Source organism: Oratosquilla oratoria, chromosome 1 (genome assembly GCF_046742065.1).
Source record: "Oratosquilla oratoria isolate Oo_2021 chromosome 1, ASM4674206v1, whole genome shotgun sequence".
In the NCBI taxonomy this organism is placed as follows: Eukaryota; Metazoa; Arthropoda; class Malacostraca; order Stomatopoda; family Squillidae; genus Oratosquilla; species Oratosquilla oratoria.
Genome location: NC_134777.1, coordinates 85059773 through 85082714, shown reverse-complemented (window position 1 = coordinate 85082714; position 22942 = coordinate 85059773). Strand labels below are relative to the sequence as shown.

At 37.9% G+C, this 22942-nt stretch overlaps 1 protein-coding gene across 1 annotated transcript in view; it reads left to right on the top strand.

Annotated features, from left to right (window-relative positions):
• The window catches only part of LOC143018990 (E2F-associated phosphoprotein-like), a 191062-nt gene that overhangs the window by 126026 nt on the left and 42094 nt on the right, over positions 1-22942 (top strand). The window contains exon 6 of the mRNA XM_076174718.1: positions 19056-19170. Coding sequence (XP_076030833.1) covers positions 19056-19170 — 115 coding nt within the window. The remainder of the gene's footprint in view (positions 1-19055; positions 19171-22942) is intronic.

Genomic DNA, 22942 nt, shown 5'->3' with positions numbered 1-22942 from the left:
TGGCTGAGATTTTTTCGTAGTAATTGTCTTATCTCAGAGAAGATACCACTGAGTTTTCAAGTCATTTATGCTGGTTTTTTTTTTTTTTTTTTTTTTTCGAGGGGTAATTTTTGAAAATTTTGAAATTGATTCAGAGGATAGACCTTTGACTGGATATTGATTATTTTTTGTCTTTATAATGGGCTAAGATAGATGAAGAAACGGAGGCAGAATTATGATGTTCTGATCCGTCTATTATGAGAAAAAAAAATCCAAAGTAAGTTGATGAAAAAAGCAAAAGAAAACAAAATGTATATATGAAAAAATCCTACTAGTCCTTGACAGGACATAAATCTGCCTCCAAATGTTCTCCCAATTATGCTGAATCCGAAAAGGATTTGCAGTTGAAAATCAGTGAAGGTGTTTTGGATATGAATCAAGTTAAATGTGCAAAAATCAAGTTTTTCAGGAATGAGCATCATAGTTTTTTTTGTTCATGGTTACTGGTCCCCTTTCATTATTTAGGATGTTATGGTGTTGAAAGGGTATCATAGGCACCACCCTACTCTTTGTAGCCAGCTTTTGATTAATTACAGGTTTATATGATGAATCCAGTTAGTATCCACCAGGGTTAGTATCCACTCAGGTTCCAAGCGTGCACTATTCCTTTTCTTGCCGTGATGCATCTTTGGCGACAGATGATCTTTATCTGCCATCCTAAGCTGTTTTATGGTATCACTGGTTGTTTTAGAGGAAATATTTTCAGAATTTCGTTTTTTTTTCGTGTTTTTTTTCGTGATTTTCTGATGGACGATTCATACTGTATGGTATGCAGTCAGGTCCCTGTTGCCATATCGTATGCTATTATTTATCATACAAAAGCATAAATATTGTGCAAAATACACAGCTTCTTTTGTTAGCAAATATATGTAACAACAGAAAACGTAATATGCAGTACGCAGCACACATGACCCAGCCACAGTAGGGTGGGGGGGTACTGTATTATATTTTTTTTTAGATAGTAAAAATCAAGATACAGCTTCCATACTCAGCCACGAGATAGCTTATGAGCAACACTTTTAGAGGAAATATTTTCAGAATTTCGTTTTTTTTTTTTTTTACTGATGGACGATCCCCTTAACTCTTCCTATCATAATCCTATTTACCACTACATAATCCATTAATGCTCTATCTACCACCCTTCCATCCACCACGCTCTCCCATGTGTACTTATGCTTGACTTTTTTCCAAAACACTGTATTTGCTACCATCATCTCTCTTTCTAGACATATTTCCACCATCAACTCTCCACTACGATTCTTTCCTTGAACTCCACATTTCCCAGCCACTCCATCAATTGGATCATTTCCTACCCTAGCATTAAGATCTCCCAGTACTATTACATTGACATTTCTCCCTAAATCCTCTATGCACTCATTTAAATCTATCCAAAAAGCCTCCCTTTCTTCTACACTCTTCTCACTGCCAGGCCCATATGCACTTACAAAATCCCACATCTCCTTTCCCAGTTTCACCTTCATCCACATTATCCTTGAGGAAACCTCCTTCCACTCCACTACATGTTTACCTATCTCTTCACTTACTAGTATAGCCACCCTTTCCCTCCCTCGCCCTCTCTTCACTCCTGATAACCTCCCACTTACACTCCCAAACTTACACTCGCCCTTCCCTTTCAACTTAGTTTCACTCAAAGCCAACATATCCATCTTTCCTCTCACAAACATACTACCTATCTCTTCCCTTTTACTCTCATCTGTACCACATCCATGCACATTAAAAGACCCAAACCTTAGGGTGCTGGTCGGAAAACTCCCAGACCCTCTTATGCCTTCACTTCTTTTAGGAATGTCCCCTGTGGGGCTACAAGGAAAAGGATGCTTATACCCACTCCCCGTCCCTTTCTTCTCGCCTCATACGATCCAAGTGGAAATACTTGGTGGCAGTATTCTTTTCCCCCACCACAGTTTTTACTTTTTGCTAGTTTTCCTACGTTTGTTAATATTTCTTCTGCTATTCTCTGTGAATTAAGTTTTACTTTAAGAGGTCTATTCTTCTCTTCAGAATATTTGCCCATCCTATAGATATCTTCTATTGCCTTATCGTGACCTTGGCCCTCCTCCTGTATTTCTTTTAGTATTTCTGTCACTATATTCTTCTCTTTTTTCCCTTTGGAACCTTATTAGACCATGTTTTTCTTTGATACCATAGATTACAATAATTTTTTTCTTTTTTTACTTCTATTACTGTGTCCTTTGTACTTTTGTTCATTTGTTCCTTGACTATTTCTTTAAATAGTATTTTTTTGTTTTCTTTGTCTTTATTCATTTGGTTTTTGATTTCCATCATGTTGATTTTTTTATATTTTCACCAACTTTGCCTGCCTCTATTGATATTTTTCATTAACTTCCCTCAACAAATTTTCATTTTTAATTGTGTCGTCATTTTTCATCTTTTCATTATCATTTTTTACTTTAGCCAGTTCCTTTTTCATTTCTCCCAATTCCCTAGCAGTGCATTCTCCTTCCTCAATTCATTCACTTCTTAGTATAATTGGTTATGTTCCCTTTTCCATTCAACAATATCCCTTTTCATTTCAAATATTTCTTGGCTTATTAGTATGTTTTTGAGGTCGAAACCTTTTTCTGTTCTCAATCCATGGAATGATTCGACTTTATATCTGGCGTTTCGTATTTACTCATGTCCAATCTTCTTTTAGTTGTCTCTGCATAATTTGGTTTGTCATCCATTTCCCTTTTTATTTTCTATTCTTGTTACACTATTCACTTTTCTACACGGTACCACTTGTCATAGCCTCCCTCCGATCTATTTACAACTAGGTAAATCGCCAATTTTCGGTCAAAAAATACCTAGATTTAGCACTAGCTCGTGGAGCGTTCTCAGGCACGTCCGATCCGTTGGACTTTCTGTGTGTGTGTGTGTGTATTTACCTAGTTGTATTTACCTAGTTGTATTTTACGGGAAGGGGAGCTATGCTCGTGGGGTCCCGTCTTCATATCTCATTTTATCTAAACTATTTTTAAATTCATGTATTGTTTTTGCACACACCACTTTCTCATCTAACTTGTTCCAACTGTCTATTACTCTGTGAGGAAAGCTGTTCTTTTTCAAATCTCTTCTATAGCTGTCTTTTTTTATTTTCTTTCCGTGTCCTCTAGTATTTCTGTCATCCCATTTTATCAGATTCTCTCTGTCAGTAATTTCTATGCCTTTCATGATTCTGTAAATAGCTATCAAATCTCCTCTCTCTCTTCTTTGCTCTAGTGTCTGTAGTTCAAGTTTTTCTAATCTCTCTTCATATGATAGTTTTGAGAGTGTTGGTGCCAATTTTGTAATTGCTCTTTGTATTCTTTCAAGTTTATTTTATACATTTTTTTGTACTTGGTGACCATAACTTTGCTGCATATTCCAATCTTGGTCTTATCAGGGTGATTAGGATTTTCTTCACCATTTCTTCATCCAGGTATGTAAATGCAACTTTGATTGTTCTTATTAAAATATAAGTTTCTCCAAAAATCTTATTTATATGTTTCTCAGGTGACATATTATTCATAACAATGACTCCCAGGTCCTTCTCATTTTCTACTTTTTTTATTCCTTCTTCTCCCAATTTATATGCTCCTGTTATTCTGTTTTTGCTTTTTCCAAATTCCATTATACTACACTTTTTTGTATTGAACTCCATCTCCCACTTCCTACTCCATTCTTGTACTTTATTTAGATCTCTCTGTAGTGATTCACAATCTTCTTCAGTTTTCACTCTTTTCAGTAGTTTTGCATCATCTGCAAAGAAGCTCATATAGCTTTCTATTCCTTCATCCATATCATTAATATATATAGCAAACATTATTGGGGCCAGAACTGTTCCCTGCGGAACACCGCTTATTACTTCATCCCATTTTGAGTGTTGGTCTCTTATCACTACTCTCATTTTTCTTTCTTGCAAAAAGTCTTCCATCCAATTTAGTAGTTTGCCCTGTATTCCTCCTTCAGTTTCTAATTTCTTAAGCAACTTCTTATGTGGTACTTTGTCAAAAGCTTTCTTTAGATCTAAAAATGCACAGTCCCCCCATCCATCTCTTTCTTGTATTATATCTATTAGCCTTGAATAGAAACATATTAAATTGGTGACGCATGATCGTCCTTGTCTGAATCCAAATTGCCTTGGATTTAACACTTTGTTTTTTTCTAAATATTTTACCCATCTACTTTTGATAATTCTTTCACAAATTTTTGCTATTGTACTTGTTAGAGAGACTGGTCTATAGTTGGTAGGTTCTTCTTTATTTCCTCCTTTATATATAGGTACTATATTTGCTTTTTTCCAATCTTCTGGAACTTTTCCTTCTTTCAAGGAACTATTTAGTATGCTATGTATTATGTCTGCCAGTTCATTCCTGCATTCTTTCAGTATCCAGTTTGCTATTTCATCTGGTCCATGTGATTTTCTGACATCAAGATTACTCAAGTGTGTTAATATTTCATTCTTTGTTACTTCTATTTCTTCCATAGGGGGGACTTTCTCTTTCCATTCGTTCTCTTCAGGTTGTATGTTCTCCCTTGTAAACACTGATTTAAAATGTTTGTTCATAATTTCCGCCATTTCCATTTCCTCAGTGTATTCAACTCCCTCCTGTCTTAATTTCTCCAAGTCTTGTTTGTTTTTCAGTTTATTGTTTACAAATCTGTAAAATAGTTTTGGTTGATCTTTACACTTTTCTATGATATCTTTTTCATATTTTCTCTTTTCCTCTCTGCACATTTGTACATATTCATTTCTATAACAGGTATATATTTTCCATTTTTCAGGTCTGTCTTTTTTCCATCTGGTCCAGGCTTTGTCTCTTTTGTCTTTTAACTCCCTACAGCTTTTGTTGTACCAGCATTTTACATATTCTTTTTCTTGTTTTTGTCTTGGGACATACTTTTCCACTCCTTTTTTTTTAATGTTTGTCAAAATATTCCATTTCTCTTCTACTGTTGTTTCTTCTTTGTATATTTCTTCCCAGTTTTCCTTTTGAAAGAATTCTCTTATTTTATCAAAGTTTGTTTTTTCATACATCATTCTTCCTTTTCTGTATTGTTCATTTCTTTTCATATATTTTTCTTCATTAAGTTCCAGTTCAATCAATATGTGGTCACTTTTACTTATTGGTGTTTTATATTCAATTTTGTCCACTATTCTAGGTTCGGATGTAATTACTAGGTCTAGTCTCTTCTTCATTTCTATACCTAGTGTTCTCCTGTATCCATTGTGTCATTGTATGGTCAGTAACCATCTCAAGTAGAGCGTTTCCCCATGAGCCATCTCCACCCTTTACTGTCATTTCTTCCCAGCAGATTTCTTTGCAATTAAAGTCGCCCATCATAACTATTTTTCCTCCCTCTTCCATTATCTTGTTTAATGTTATCTTTGTGTCCTCTAACATACTTTTATGTTCACTCTCTTCCCATGAGGCTGTTTTTGGGGGCACATAATTTATCACAAACTTTCTGTTCTTCTTATCTCTGTCTTCTACTTCCATCATTATCATCTCTACTGTATTCTTTCCATATGTGACACACTTCAGGAACATAACTCCACCCCCTTCCTTTTTCACTCTGTTTCTAATCCAATAATTATATGCATCATGTCCTACACTGTTGGGTGGTAGTGGACCTTTTAATTTTGTTTCTACAATTCCCATTATGTCTGGTTCTTTTTCTTTCAAATAATCATTCAGCTCATTCAATCCTGTTATTAATCCATCTATATTTGTGTAAGACACTCTTAGTTTTCTGCCACTTCCATTGTGTTCTCTGTTTCCCTTTTGTTTTTCTCTTGTATGTCGACTTTCTTTAGTTTCATATTCACTACTCTCCAATAGAATCTCTTTTTCTGACTCCGTTCTTATCTCGTTTTTTTCCTTTGCTTCAAGTCTTTTCTGTTTTTCTTCCTCTCTTTCCTCTTTATTCATTTCCCTTTTTATCCATACCTTTTTATATTGTTCACTTGTTGCTAGTTTCCCTGTTTTGGATAAGATATTCTCAGCCGTAGTTTGTGACCTGAATTTAATCTTAATTGGGCTGGTCTTGTCTGTACTATATTTCCCGAGCCTGAATTTCTCTTTGATTTGTTTCATTATTTCTGGTTCATCTTCCTGAACTAATTCTAGTAAATTTCTTACTTTTTCATTTTCCTCTTTGATTCTTGTGGTTCTATCTGGGTTATGTTTCTCTTCCATTCCTAATATAATTATACATTTCTTTTTGTCTGCTAAGTCTCTTACTATATTCTCCTTCTGTCTCATCACTTTAATAACTGAGTTTTCAGTTTGTTCATTCATTTGCTGTCTGATTATGTCAGTGAATGCAACTTTGCTATTTTCTTGAATTTTTTTCCAACCCTCCTTGTTCTCCTTATTATTCTCCTTTAAGACTTTATTCTCATATTTTACTTCTTTTAACTGTTTTTTTAATTCTTCAATTTCCTTAGTTAAGTTTTTGTTCGCCTTCTCTAGTTCTTCCAATTTTTCAACTCTCCGTATAATATTGTTAACATGACCGAACCTACGCTCCAAGTCCTCGATCATCTTATCGACCTTCTCTTCTAGTCTTGTCAGTCGGGGGGGGGGTTTGTGTCCCCCCCCACCCTCTTTAAATCCCTGGAAAATATTCTCATCACTTTCTACTGTATTGCTCTTATCTATACTTCTAATCTTTACATTTTTATTAGACATTTCATCGTCGCTCAGCTGATCGGGGGGCCTTTTGTTTACCTTTCGCCTGTCTGCCTGGGCCAAGTCTACTCCTTCCTCATTTCCTTCCATTTCCCTCAGTAATCCCTCCCCTTTTCCTCTTTCCCTATTTCCCTACTATTCCACGAGCAATTCCCCCCCCCACCCTGTAAATACAATAGGCACTTCTCTTTGCGTTAGGATCCAAAAACTTCAATTTTCTTCAGAACGTCTTCTAAGCCGTCCGTTCGTTGAAGTGTGTGTGTGTGTTTGTGTGTGTCTATCTGTCTGGTTATGGGGTCATCTACTCTCTTTATTCTAACCTGGACTATCTCACCAACATTATTTCCAAGGAGGACATCTATTCCTTGTACTGAAAGTGCTGTTACTCCTACCTCAATGCTTGCTGTCTGACCACCTATATCAAGTAACACCTTAACCTCTTCACTCCGGGGCACATTGCACGTCTGGCAGCATTAGCTGCCTGACGTGTGATGTTGCGTCATAATAATCACATTATAAAAAATAAAGTCAGTGCTCAATCGTTCGTTCTCTTTCACCCGTGAATTTTGATAACCATAGAAAATATGATGAAGCCAGTTTAGAGAGAATGGAGGTTACGTAGGTACGACTACAATAAATATAATCAAGATGCCGACGTCGGCATCATTGTGTACCCACTTGCTCCTCATGCCGCCTACGTAGGCGTCACTGTATGGAAGTGGTTTACTATGGGCGCTAATGTCACTCCTGCTAATCGCATGGTAAACTGATCTATGTGCCTATTTTCTAATCCTGGTATCACATTTGGCCTTACAATGGTGTCTCACAGAGCCTTGACCACATATTTCCTTTCACTCCCCTCTATTCCTATCCTGGCATCTTTCACATAAAGTAACCACTCTTGGCTGACCCCTGTTTTGTCCATCTTACCTAACCTAACTCCATCTACACAGCAATTCCTATCTTTAGTCTTGCCTGCTACTCCCCTCTCCTTTTTCATGCTGTAGTCACTTTTTTGTCTCCAGTATTGTGTGTCACCTGTGGTTCCATTTCTCTTGGGGCAAGTTTCCATCCCATGACTGAAGGCTCTGCAAGAAAGACATCTATTTTGATCTACATCTTTCCTGTTCTACATCTACATTTTTCCCTCTACACACATTATTTCCTGCTTAATTTGCTTGCCTCTCATGTCATCTCCGTACCACTGTTCACCTAAACAGTCCTGAGTTCTATGCCCAGAGCCATTGCACCTGAAACATTTGATTGGCTTTCTCCAACTATCCCCTACTTGTGGTGTAAAACATCCCTGACTCAGAATTGCAAATGTACTTCTGTTCTCACCCTTCTTGAGTTTGTGTCATGCCTTACTTCCTACTTTTGCTTGTTCTTAGTGCAAAGTTTTATGCAAAACTTGCTTCTTGTATCAATATCTCACATTTCTGTGTGGTCACATACATGGAAAACTATTGAATTGGATGGAGGACTTCCTACATGGAAGAAAAATGAGAGTAGTGATCAGAGATAAATATTCAAAATGGGAAAAAATGAGTAGTGGCGACCCTTAGGGGTCAGTACTAGCTCCGATAATGTTTGCTGTATATATACATGACATGGATGAAGGTATTGAAAGTTACATGAACTGCTTTGTGGATGACGCAAAGTAATTAAAGAGAATAAACTCCAAAATAGACTATGACTCATTACAGAGTGATCTGAACAAAGTCTCAGAGTGGAGCAACAGATGGGAGGTAGAATTCAACATCAAGAAGTGCAATATAATTGAATTTAGAAAAAGCAAGAAGAGAATATCAGGACAGTAGAAAATTGATGGAAAAGAAGAAATGAAAGTAAATTCTGAAAGGGACTTAGGAGTAATCATCACCAAAAACATGTCACCAGATAAACATATAAAGTATACAATTTGTTGAGATCGATAAATGTGGCCTTTAAATACCTGGATAAGGAAATGATTAACAAAATATTACACTGATAAGGCCAAAACTGGAATATGCAGTGCTGATATGGTCACCCAGTACAAAAAAAATATATAAGAAAATTAGAAAGAATACAAAGAGCAACGACAAAGATGGCCCCAACACTTTCAAACCTGACATATGAACAAAGACTGGCCGAACTGGAATTGCCAACCTTGGAACAAAGAAGAGAACGAGGGGACCTACTAACCATCTACAGAATTATAAAAGGAATAGAACGCCTTGATAGAGAGGATTCATTAAAGTGGGAGAGAGGAAAAACAAGAGGACACACAATGAAACTCAAAAAGGATAGATGTATGGAACAAATTGGATGAAAAAATAGTGCATGTAAACACAATACAAGAATTTAAGAACAAACTTGATCTTACAAGATACTGTACAAAGACGGGTCACCATGAGCATAGTTCTCCTTCTTGTATAATACAACTAGGTAAATACATACAGCCTAGCTTCATTGTTCAGTAAGTTAAGAAACTGTTCAGTTGCTATCACCTCCAGGACCTTCTCAGTAGTTAACACATTTTCTGCATGCATCCATTTTCTAGGTCACTCCTCATATTCCTGGCTAGATCCATATATCCAGGACCAATATCCATCCTAACTTCCCTGAATTTCTTTCTGAAACACTCTGAGGAAATATCATATGCTTTTAGTATTTCACTCTTAATCTGATCAAAATTGTAGTGTATTCACATTAAAGAAATGTTTAGGTTAAAGGCGATATGTGCCTTTTGTTTTTGTTTTGTTAAATATTGGATTCGCGTGCTTCTCGGAGCGCCATGATGTAAACAGAGTGTAAAATACACACAGTGCCGAAAGCCTATGTTTCCTTCTACCCTTCCGTGTGACAATGAAGAGCAGGGAAACTGATTGACACATTAGGAAAAGCCAATACATAGCAATGGCGACAAGGGTCAAAGTGTTTTTACTGGTGGTTTAGGCCAGAAAACAGTGATAAATGGTCATGATGCAGGAAAACTTTCTTCAACTACATGCATCATAACGCTGGGGTAAGCTATGCTAAAGGTGACCACACAGAGTGTAGGTGCCTTTGCTTATATTGCTTCCTGTTACACAGCACAGAACATCACTTGTTTTCTCCTACTTGAGAGGAGAAAGGGTTACGATTTCCTAAAGTGTCTGTCAGTTTTCTAGCCACAAAGCTAGACCAGGGTGAAAGATGGCATCTTCAAACAAGATTGGGCCGTTTAACCCTAAAGAACTCCCTTTTGATGTCTACTTGTCTTTGTTTGAAGCCCATGTAGCCACACAGGATATAACTGATGCTGGTAAGAAGAAGAACCAATTATTTGTGTCCATAGGCACAATTTTTTTTTTTAATTTTAGTGAATTTGACGGCACCAGATATGCCAACTATGAAGATATATGATGAGCTGATTACGTTAATGAAAAACCACTTCATTACAAAGCCATCCTATCACCGAAGCTTTTGTTCTTTTCAACAACGGCGTAAAGTTGAAAAAGAAACTGTGAAAGAGCTCTATGCAGACTTGAAGAGACTGGCAAAGGATTGCAACTTCAGTACCATGTTTGATGCCAGGCTGCGAGACCAACTATTCATGGCAGTAGACCATGAACTCTATTTCAAATATCTACTTGCCGAAGACCTGAAACTAGAAGCATTAACATCCTCAACACTCCTAGAAGGCATTCTGTTGCTTGAAAAAGCTCACGTGGGGGAAGGAGAGAGGGGTAATCCCAGTTTATCAGGTACAGTGCAAAAAGTGCATAGCAAAACTGTGTCAAAGTGTAAGCATTGTGGTTTCCTGCATCCAAGTTCTGCTTGTAGGTTCAAAGACTCGGAATGCCACTATTGTGGTCGACAGGGTCATTTAGAAGAAATTTGTAGGATGCATACAAAAGGATGCATACAAGCAAAATAGCTCTAAAAGTTTTAAGAATAAAAACGTAAAATCAGTTTCTGAACCTGAACCAGAGCATGAAGAACACCAGTGTAGTGCTTATAATGTTGTTGATAAAAACATGTTGCTGAAAGTTTCTTGTAATTGTATAAAATCTGTTAAACCAGAAATGTACAAGTTTGTGTTAAATGATAAATCTATACCTTTAGAGATAGATTCTGGTTCATGTGCTTCACTGTTAGGTGAAAATTGGATCAAAATACTAAATGTTAAAATTACTCCCTCTTTGAAAGAATTGACTGGTTATGGAGGTAATCAGATAAAGGTAAAAGGTCAAGTTGATCTTGTAGCAAGGTGTAATAACTATAGTACAAAGCATAGATTTTTTTGTTACTGATTCACACTGTAATGATTTATGTGGAAGAGATCTAATGAACAAAGTAGGCATAAAGATCACTGTCTTAGATGAAGCTTTGAAAGTGAACTCAATAAATGACATGGATGTTTCTGATAATCCTAAACAACTTTTGGATAGTTATAAAGTAAATAAAAAATTTCCTATTAATGGAGTTGAAGCTAAAATATATTTGAAAAAAGATGCTACTCCTAAATTCAGCAAAGCAAGGCTAGTGCCCTTAGCACACAAAGAGTTAGTTGATATTGCTATACATGAGCTTGTAGAAAATGAAATCATAGAACCTATATTTTATAGTGATTGGGCTTCACCCATTGTACCTGTCTTGAAAGATTCGGGAAAAATTTGTGCTGATTTTAAGCATTTGAATGGTCAAATTGATATTGAGAAATACCCACTACCTTAGCTTGATGAAGTGTTGGCTATAGTTGGAGACAAGGTGTTCTGTAAGCTTGACTTGTGTAATGCATATTTGCAAATAAAGGTTTCTGAAGGAGACCAGAGATACCTTGTTATCTCAACTGAAAAGGGATTGTTTAAATACAAGAGATTACCCTTTGGACTGGTATCAGCGCCGGGAATTTTTCAAAGGAACATATCACAGTTATTGAGTGATATTGATGGTTTAATTGTTTATTTAGATTACATCTTTATATGTACCAGGTCGAAAGAAGACCAAAGTAATAAAGTTAAGCTTGTTTTGAATAAATTGGCTGAAGCTAATGTCAAGTTGAATCTGGAAAAATGCGAGTTTAATAAGACTGTAATTGATTTCCTTGGCTTTGTGATTTTTGGAGAAGGCTTATCTCCATCACCAAATAAGGGATGCTCCTGTACCCAAAAACTTGCATGAGCTACAGTCATTTCTTGGATTAGTCACCCACTATAGTAGATTTATCCCTAAGTTTTCTGAAATTTAGTCACCACTATGATTTAGCAAAAAACAATGTCAAGTTTGTGTGCTCAAAACAGTGCCAAGTAGCTTATAATGTCATTAAAGAAGCTTTATATAAATCTAATGTTTTATCATGCTTTACTGAAAAGCTAAAATTAATTCTAGAATGTGATGCTTCTCCAGTATGTGTAGGTTGTGTATTGATACAGGTTGAAAATAATGTTGAAAAACCTATTGCATTTGCTAGTAAAAAACTTCTGCTGAGAAAAATTACTCACAGTGTTTACTCATTAGTGTTTGGTGTCACAAAGTTTCAATACTATTAGGTAGGAATTTTGAGTTGAGAATGGATCATAAACCACTGCTTGGATTATTTGGAAAAAACAAAGCAATTCCAATAAATTCGAATGCAAGATTAATCATGTCTGTTCTGTTGTCACAATGTATCTATGATCTTGTTCATAAAAGTGGTAAAACCAATGTAGTTGCTGATGCTTTGAATAGGTTACCTATTGATGATTGTATCAATTCAGGTACACCAACAGAATATGTGAAACTTGTAGAAAATTTCAATGCTTTTAACTTTTCTTTTGAAGCTGTGCAGAAAATGACAAAAGAAGATCCTGTACTGAGTAAATTAATTTCTCATGTAAAATTTGGATGGACTAACAATTCAGATGTTTGTAGAGAATATTCTCATATTAAAAATTATTCATCAATTCCTAAGGGTGCTGTTCTATTTAGAAATAGAGTTATTGTTCCATCTGCCTTAAGAGCTAAAGTGTTAGAGCTACTGCATTCCAGTCATAATGGAATTGTGGCAATGAACGCCGAAGCTAGAGAAGACATTTGGTGGCCCAGGCTTTCTGATGATATTGAAGAGCTTGCAAAGGGTTGTAATGAATGTAGTGTTAGAAATAATCAAGCTTCTTCAAGCAAATTGATGTGGAATTTTGCTAGTAAGTCTTGGAGTAGTATTCACATTGATTATTGTGGACCAATAGAAAATAAGTATTTTTTTTATCTTAGTAGATTCTTATTCTAAGTTTATTGATGTTCAATATACTTCAAGCATGATAAGTGCAAATGCTATCGAATTGTTAAGAAAAAGCTTTGCTAATTTTGGTATTCCTGATGTCATTGTTTTGGATAATGCTGCTTATTTTGTTTCTGCTGATATCAAAGTTTTATGAAAGGAATGTAATAAAACTGATCAATCCAGCTCCATTTCACCCAGCATCCAATGGATTAGCTGAGAGATATGTTGAAAGTTTTAAACAGGGAATGCTAAAATATCACAGTGGATCAATGAACACAAGAGTTACCGGTAGTAGGTTTCTGTATAACAATAGGAGAACCATTCATTCAGGTACAAAAGAAAGCCCTGCAGAAATTATATTTCACAGAAAATTTAGATCTCCTCTGGACATATGTAAAACAACTAAAACAAAGGAGGAAGAGAATGTGCTAGTTAACAAGAAAAATGCTCTTGATTGTGTAGAAAACAGATTTGAAGTTGGGCAAGCAGTTTTTGCAAAAAACTATTCTAGAGGTGAACCTTGGCTACCAGGCATTATTATTGAGGTTACAGGTGCCAGAAATTATGTTGTAAAAGTGTTAACCGAAAGTGGAGATTTAATTTGGCGTAGACATTGTGATCAATTGAAAGCTAGGTATAATACTATTGAAAATGGAAAATCACCAGTTTCTGCATCTTCTCTGTTTAATTGTCAAGTTGAAAATTCATTTATTAAACCAAATACTAGCAGTAATGTTGGAAACAGTGAAACTGTAAATGACTGTGTTAACTGTGATACCATTTCACAACCTGCAGGTACCACTGAAGTACTTCCTAATCATAACATTGTCAAATCTATTAATGAACCTTATGTTCATACTGAGCCTCTATTGAGAAGGTCAAATAGGTCAGTTAAACCTAGTAATAGGTTAATAGAAACCATGTCACATTTTATTTTGTGTAAACCCATCAAAAATAAGAGGGGAGGAATATGTAGTGTATTCACATTAAAGAAATGTTGAGGTTAATTAATGGCGCCTTTTGTTTTTGTTTTGTTATTAAATGTTGGATTTGCGCGCTCCTCGGAGCGCCGCCACGATGTAAACAGTGTAGAATAGATTCACAGTGCCGAAAGCCTATGTTTCCGTCTGCCCTTCCGTGTGACAATGAAGAGCAGAGAAACTAATTGGCACATCAGGAAAAGCCAATACATAACAATAATCATATATGCCATATCTATCAAACACTGCGTACACACTTAATGCTTTTGGGGTGAGGTTATATCTTATTATTGCTGACCAGAGGTCCTTGTTTCTATCCTACCTGTTATGCTATGCCATTAAATGTAGAAAAGAATAATTCTGGATCCTTTTTAGTAAATTTGAGGATAAGATGACTAGTTTTTATAATACTGTCCACCTCATTTCCTTCACTACTCACCCCCGTTGACTGTTGCATAGGCTGTCCTGCTCCAACCCTACTCATTTCCCTTTGGGACTCTGCCCCTCCTCTAGGATAAACCTCACTGTGTAATTCAGCTCTGGGTTCCCTACTTATTCTAATTCCATTGATATCATCTACTAAGTTATGATATCTACCTCTTTCCTGTGGAAGTCTTTCATCTTCAACTCTAACTTCCTCCATGTAATATCTCTCTTTTATCCTTGGTAATCCTTCATCTATCCTGTTTTCTCTCCTGCCATCTCCCCTATAATATCTGCTCCTTACCTGTGGGAATTCTTCAAAGTAGTGCAATTCTGATCCCTGTTTTCGGTTGATTTCATTGCATCTCATTCCACTTTCAAATTTATTTTCTTCCATGTAATATCTATCACATATGTTAACTTCACTTCTGTTATTCTCTGTGTCATAGAACCTGTTTCTGACCTGTGGGACTTCCTCAAGATCACAAAATTCTGCTCTTTGTCTTTGATTGATTTCATCATCTATTGTGCTCACACTGATACTGGTTCTTACATTATAATACCTGTCACTCCTGTCATCCCTTGCCTCATAATATCTCATTTCTGTTGTCTTTCATATTATAATATCTATCTTTCCTATTGCTTTCTACATCATAGTATCTCTCCTATTGTTCCTTATAACATACCTCTCTCCTATTGTCTCTTATATCACAGTATCTCCCTCCTACATGTATTTACCTAGTTGTACCTAGTTGTATCTTAGGGAAAGGGGAGCTAAGCTTGTGGTGTCCTGTCTTTGTGTCTCTCCATATCCAGTTTGCTCTTAAATTCTTGTATTGTTTTTGCACACACTGTTTTTTCATCCAATGTGTTCCATACATCTACCACTCTGTGGGGAAAGCTGTTCTTTTTCAGGTCTCTATAATTGTCCTTGTGAAGCTTCTTTCCATGTCCTCTTGTGTTTCTCCTATCCCAATTTAGCAAGGCTTCTTAGTCAAGAACTTCCATTCCCTTCATAATTCTATAAATGGCCAACAAGTCACCTCTTTCCTCTGTCTCAGAGTCGGCAGCTCCAATTTCATCAGTCTTTCTTCATATGAATATTTTGAGAGTTCTTGGGCCATCCTTGTAGCTGCTCTCTGGATTCTCTCAATCATCTTTATATTCTTTTTTTGTATTGAGTGACCACAGTGTCACTACATACTCCAATCTAGGCCTTATCATTGTGACTAGTATTTCCCTTACCATTTCTTCATCCAAGTAGGTAAAAGTCACTTTTATTGCTCGTAAGTTGTAGGTATCGCTGACAATCTTGTTTATATGTTTGTCAGGGGGCAATCGTCTATGTATTCAGTATTCCCTTGGCATAGTTTCACTACTTCCTGCTTGTTTTTCAGCTTTCCTTTTACATATCTATTGAATAGTTTTGGCTGATCTTTACATTTATCTGTTATGTCTTTCTCATATTTATATTTTTTTCCCCTATGTATTTTTACATATTCGTTTCTTTAGTTAACATATAATTGCCACTTTCTAGGTTTCCTTCCTCTTCTCCATCTCTTACAAGGCTACACTTAATTTGAACACAATGAAAAAATGGCACGTCACTGTACGTAAACAAAGATGGCAGATGCACTTCTGATTCTATGATCGATCACATTTTGAATTCACCTAATGTCTCTCTTTCCTATTTCCTATTCTCTTATATCCTCTTGAGTATTTTGCACACACCAGTGAAGAAGAAAATTTATCCCGGTCAGGCCCCCATTTATATGTCACAAACTAGCCCTTGTGTTTGAGTTGATGTTTTGAATCTATGGTCTTGAGATTTGAACAGTTCAATACTTCACCCACTTTTTTTTTTTTTTTTTTTTTTTTTTATAAATTCAACTTCTTGGATATCAGAAGTGGTTGTGTACAAAACTTATTTTTACATACAAAAAAGAAATGCCTCATAACTTACAGTAAAGTTGGGTGTGAACAGAGTGCAAGCACATGAGTCAGAGAGAGCCCAAAATGCCCACACATCTTACACCACAGCCACATGACACCAGTGCCAGGCACAGGTGCCAATGTATGCCACTATAACCTACCGTATTTTCCGGCGTATAGTGCGCGACTTTTTTCCGTTGGAAGGGCCTAAAAATGGGGGTTGGATGTTATCCGGTGGTGCGCATTATCTACGGCCTACGATAAAAATTCTGCGGCTGTGTGTAATTTTTTTCACAACAACGTGACGATGTTGGCCGTCACAAAGTCGGGACGGCACACTTCTCCGTGACGTTCCGTGAGAACAAGAAGAACAGCCATGGTGACATGAAAGAATACGCCAGCATGGGCTATATAAATATTTGGTATAGGTAGGTATCTATCGAATCTTATTTTTCATGTTTAAATAGGCCTAAACACCATGAAACATGATCAATATTCATGATATTTGCCCATGTTCACAGCATCCTAGTTTGAATTTTTATGTTGGTTTTGTTGCTTCACTTTAGGTACGGTACAAATTCCGTTGCGGCCATTCATAACCTCGTGTCAAACACCTGACTACAACACCCTCTTTCGGGAGTTATATTAACTAAACGTCACCTCAATGAGAGACTCTCCTATTTCACCACTGTCATTGTAGGTTTAAAGCTAAAATGAAACAGTCTGTAGTTTGTTTCAGTATTAGATAAAAAATGGTAAAGACGAGTTATTTCCTCAAGATATAACATGAAAATTTTCTGTAAAAATACCGAAATTTTTCTGTATATTTTACTTTCAATAAACTTTTTTTAGATCATATTTCCTACAAACTATTTAAGCTACAAAGTAATAAGGGACCAATGCACAACATGAGTCATATACCGGTACATGTAGTTCCGACTTTTTCTTAGTTGTGTGCCGATTGATGCTTAAACTGACACCTAATTTAGTGACAAATCAACAGATTTCCCAGCGGTAGCTCTAGCCAATGAAAAATACTTCTCCATGTAACCTCGTTCACATGATACTAAGTAATTAATCGCCGTTATTTCATTGGTTTATTTTTACTAACATTAATTATCGTAATCTATGCAAATATTTGGGATCCGTAAAACAGCACTGGTACCAACATCATGAACGTTGGCCGTTTTAGCTCACCCGGAATATGCGAGATCAGGGCCGAGATTGACAGTTCTATTGCCAATCTGGCCTACACTAAACACCCTCTTGCGAGAGTTTGTTAAACTAAACGTCACTTCAGTAAAGACACTTATGAACTGAAACATAGTTGCTGCATGGCGATAAAAACTTGTACACGGTGATAAAAACTTGAACACGGTGATAAAAACTTGTAAGATGAATTATTCCCTCAGGATAGTAAATTACAATTTTTCTGTAAAAATCCGAAATTTTTCATGTATATTTTGTATTCAATAAACTTTTCATGGCTCAAATTTCCCACAAAACAATGGACCAATGCAAGCAGGAGTCGCATACATGCAGTTCACGAGCTTTAGCCACCAGTGACTTTTCCTGGCATGCGCGTTATACGTCGGTGCGCGCTATCTGTGTCCTTAGATAACGAAGTGCATGGGTGCGCATTATAACCCGATGCGCATTTTAAGCCGGAAAATACGGTATTCTATCACTGTGCCCAGCTCCACACAATCTACCCGTTTCTTTATTTTTATTTATTTATTTATTTTTTTTTTGTGTGAAGAAGGCTCACAAAATACCAATCACTAAATATCTAACTCAAGAAAGAGTATATTCATTTTTTTTCCACGGACGCTACTTCTACTCGTCATTATTTATAACAACCTCTGACCCTGGCATCGGGAGGTCCTAGCTGTGTAGTCCTCTGCCGTTGGCTTGGAAATCTCCCAAAACTTGAACAACCTGCATAAATTACTCATGACTATAATCAGACATCTTACTAACTACATTTTAGGTAATCCAACATTCACATCATGGAACATGACAGAGATAGTCTCAGAAGTATAGTAGAGTGAGAAATGAGATGAGGAGAGTGGGTGTGGAGACGGAGCTGGAAGACAGGGCTGATGAAAGATTATTGGTATGGTTTGGACACACGGAAAAAATGAGTGAAGAATGATACTCAAAAGAGGTGTAGAAAGCAGAGGTGGATGGAGTGACTTTGAAGGGATAACTGAGGATGAGATGCATAAGGTGAAAGGGGTCTTGAGCAAGAAGGGAATGTCTGTTGAGCAAAGAAGGGAGAGGGCAGGGGATAGGTGTGAGTGGAGGATGGCTAGTTATGGATGATTTTTTGATGCAGCCCAAGAGATTTCTCCCGAGCTTCTTTATTTTCAGCATGAGGGGAGAGGAATGGTGGTTGCTGTGTAAGTGAAGCAGCTCTACTATGAATGTGCTCTGCCTTGCTGCATTGCTTGTGACCTGTACAGTTGACAGGAGACAAGGATAATCCTTCATCCACAAGGAGCTAATATAAGAGGGAAAACAAGATTGGTGGATGTGACTGGAATTGGTGGGACTGGGTGCGTGCCTATGATATGGCTACATCCCTTATAATGGGGAAGAAGCCCATGGTATATAGATAGATGAATATATATTTGCTTTGTATTTGTTTTCCTATCTATTGTATTTGTGTGATTTCCCCATCCCATGTGTGATACATTGCATTTTATTTCTTTGTATCTTTCTTTTTTTCATGGATGGTTGGTGGTGGAACAGATCAGGCTAATCAGAGGAGGCTCTGTAGTAATGATGAATTATTATATGACCCGAAGATGGATGAGCAAGATCAGCTCTGGGTGGATAAGAGGAGAAGATCTTATCAAGTCAAAAAGTAGGTATTATATATATATTTTCTATAATCTTCAGAGAAATGGTGATTGTTAGAATTGTTGCAACATTGTATTATTGACACCCCCATATGTGACTTTATTGTTCATGTTTGACTTACAATCATTAGATTATTTCTTTAGATTATTCCATAAATCCACTTGTAGAGAAAATTGTTTCTTAATATTCTTCAAGGAACTTGTCTTTTTCAGTCTATTTACATAGCTTCTCATTGCCCTCCCTTCCTAAACTAAGATATCTTCCCTGTAAATATTGTACACACCTTTTATAGATCTAAGCAAAGTAATGTCACCCCTCCTCTTTCCTATATTATCAATCAATTGGCCCATATCCCATGGTTTCCCTTGCAGAAGACTCATGGCCTTCAGTTAACCAGCAATGGTCTCTGGGCTGATCCACAAGTCACTCAGGGAAAATGTATTGTCAAGGGATTGCTAGTGTGATAGTTGTATCTGGGACAGTTAGAATTTGTGGCCAGGCTTATTCTGTGTTGATACTGTCTGAATGCAGGATAGTGTCTATAATGCCTGGCAGTGTCCCCCCTAATGGGAAACACTGTGTCGTGGTGGGAGGGCTTGTGTGTCCCTACAACCTGGAGAGCAAGGCTAGATGGGGCTTTGGCCCCTGCTCTGCCCTACTTAGGGGGGGAGGGCTGCTACCCATGCTATTAAGGTCGCCAGTGAGGGACCAGACAAAAGTTTCCCAGAGCTAAGCTGCCCATACAGGCCAATGGTGTTTCCTACAGGTCATCCTGTACTGGATGATTGGGTGTCTGGGCTGGGATGAAATGTGGGAGGAGATCTTAGCTCCATTATGGACACTCAAGTATCTAGAGCGAGTTATTAGAGTACTCCCTACAAATAACCTCAAGATCTAGTCCTGGAGCTGCAACGTCTACGTCGTGGGACCACCCCCCAACCCCAAGAGTTGGGGGCCAAACAGCAGCAACTACCCCTGGCCATCAGCTCTACGCAGATGGCACCGATCCCCAAGGAGGAGCTACGCCTACCTGGGGGAGTACCACAATCCTTTTTTCCAACACACAATGTTACGTTTTTTCTGCACTGAGGGTCATTTTCCGGCGATCACCCCTCTTCTTCTACTTTTAGCCGGAGATGTAGAGAGCAATCCTGGGCCCACCACAAAATACACATGCCCAACATGCTCTAAACCCATTACTTCGAGCAGACAGACAAAGGGCTCAGTTCAGTGCAATATGTGCAAAAACTGGGCCCACCTCACTTGTACAACACTTGCTGACACAAACCAATACACAAACACTTGGACATGTTCTACCTGCCCTCCAGTAACCCCAATCCCACCTCCCCAACCACAGCCAACACCCTTACCCACTCCCAATTTCCCTTTGCCCTTACCCCCGATTAGTACTCCCCTTCCTTTGTCCCCGATCTCTCCTTTCCCCCCCTCTGACCCAGATCCTACACCTTCCCCACTACCACCCCAACCTCAACCCCAAACGGCAACATACAACACATACAAAACACACAACATCAACATATTACAACACAACATTGACGGTATAAACACTAAAAAACATGAACTTGAACACTTTCTAAAACAACACAACATACACATTGCAATTCTACAAGAAACAAAATTAAGACACTCACACAAAACACCATCATTTCATAATTACACCACCATCAGACAAGACCGGACTGACGGCAATGGCGGTGGACTCATCACCCTGATCCACCATTCCATCTGTTTTGTGGACACAAGTGCCACAACCAAAATTCTCCTCCCTACCACAGATAACACAACAGAAACCCAATCCATTCGTATCCGCACAGGCAACAATTCAACACTAACAATAGTTAACATGTACATTCCCCCCCAATCATCCCCCACAGTTCCAAACACCTTCAGACCTCAACTCAGCCAACTAACCTCAATCCCCAACCTGATCATGGGTGGTGACTTCAACGCCAAGTCGTCTGCCTGGTTTGTCGACAACCCTGACACAGACAGAGGGCTTGATATACAGACTCAATTCGACTCATTGACTATCATGAACAACACACATAATCATACACATATCCCATACCAAGCCCTCTACACTCCCTCCTCTCCTGATATCACCTTTTGCTCCCCCTGCCTAACCCCAACAACATCATGGAGAGTGGTCGGAGCCCTTGGTTCTGACCACCTTCCAATCATCATCACCACCAAAACAAGATGCACCCCAGCTGGCCACAGACACACTTACACCAATTACAAGAGAGCTAACTGGGAAGCCTTTAATGAAGAGACAGAACAACATTTTGAAACACTTAACAGTACACCAATCACAAACATAAACAATGCTGTGCACGCTTTTAATACAATCATACAAAACGCAGACAAGAGATACATCCCTAGAGGCAACAGAAAATCACACAACCCCAACTTCACACCAGAAATCCAAGGCCTCATCAGACAACGTGACACACTTAAACACGATACCCCCACACCTATCCCTCAAAACATAGCAGACCAAATACAAACACTAAACACTGTGATTGCCAATAAAATACATGAACAAAAAACACAAAATTGGCAAAACTTTATCAATACACTTGATCACAAAACAAACACCAGCAAATTGTACAAAACACTCAACAGCATCACACTATCCAACACTAACACTACACGCTCTCACGCAGCAATAATCACAACAACAGATAATCTACCCTCAAACAGACAACAAGCAAACGCACTCATACGTCATTTTGCACAGACGAGCCATCTTACATCTCACCCTGACGACCGACGCACCATTCGACGTAAGAAAGACTTTCCCACAGACTCAGACTATACACCCTTCATAGACAGTCAGACAAAACTCATAATGCATAGTCTCAAGCACTCATCTGCCTGTGGCCCTGATAACATAAGCAACATCCACCTAAAACACATTGGACCACAAGGTATACACGCACTCACAAACATTGCAAACTACAGCTATTCACACAACACAATACCCGACTTCTGGAAGCATGGTAAAATAATCACCATTCCAAAACCGAACAAAGACCCAACAATCCCAACATCGCACCGCCCAATCACACTTCTCTGCACCCCCTCTAAAGTCATTGAACGCCTAATACTTAAACTTGTCACACCATATATTCCCCTTGCTGACTCACAACACGGTTTTAGGCCACTACACTCCACAAACACTCTTCTGACAAACCTCACACAAAGAATTTTAGATGGCATCAATTCAGATAGGCCCCACCACAGAACACTTCTCATAACATTGGACATTAGTAAAGCTTTTGATGCTATCCCCCGCCACAACCTAACAAATAAAATATATAACACAGACATGCACAATAACACCAAAAGATGGCTGGCCAATTATCTGGCAGGCAGGAATGCTCATGTGTCATATAATGGCCAATCATCGCACATCAGAAACATTAAGAACAGAGTACCACAGGGCTCAGTTCTATCCCCCATATTATTTAATCTATACATGCATGACTTACCCACGCCAGACACCTCAGAAATACAAATCTCTTCCTACGCAGACGACATAACAATCACATGCACACATCGTAACACAGACAAAGCTGCAGAAATAATCCAGCCTTACCTTGACACACTCAACACAGGGTTCATCACAAACAGACTCAAAATAGCTCCAACCAAATCTACAGCAACACTTCTCACCAACTGGACAAAAGAACACAAATACATACCTCATCTCTACATCAACAACACTCTAATACCACACACAAACACACCGA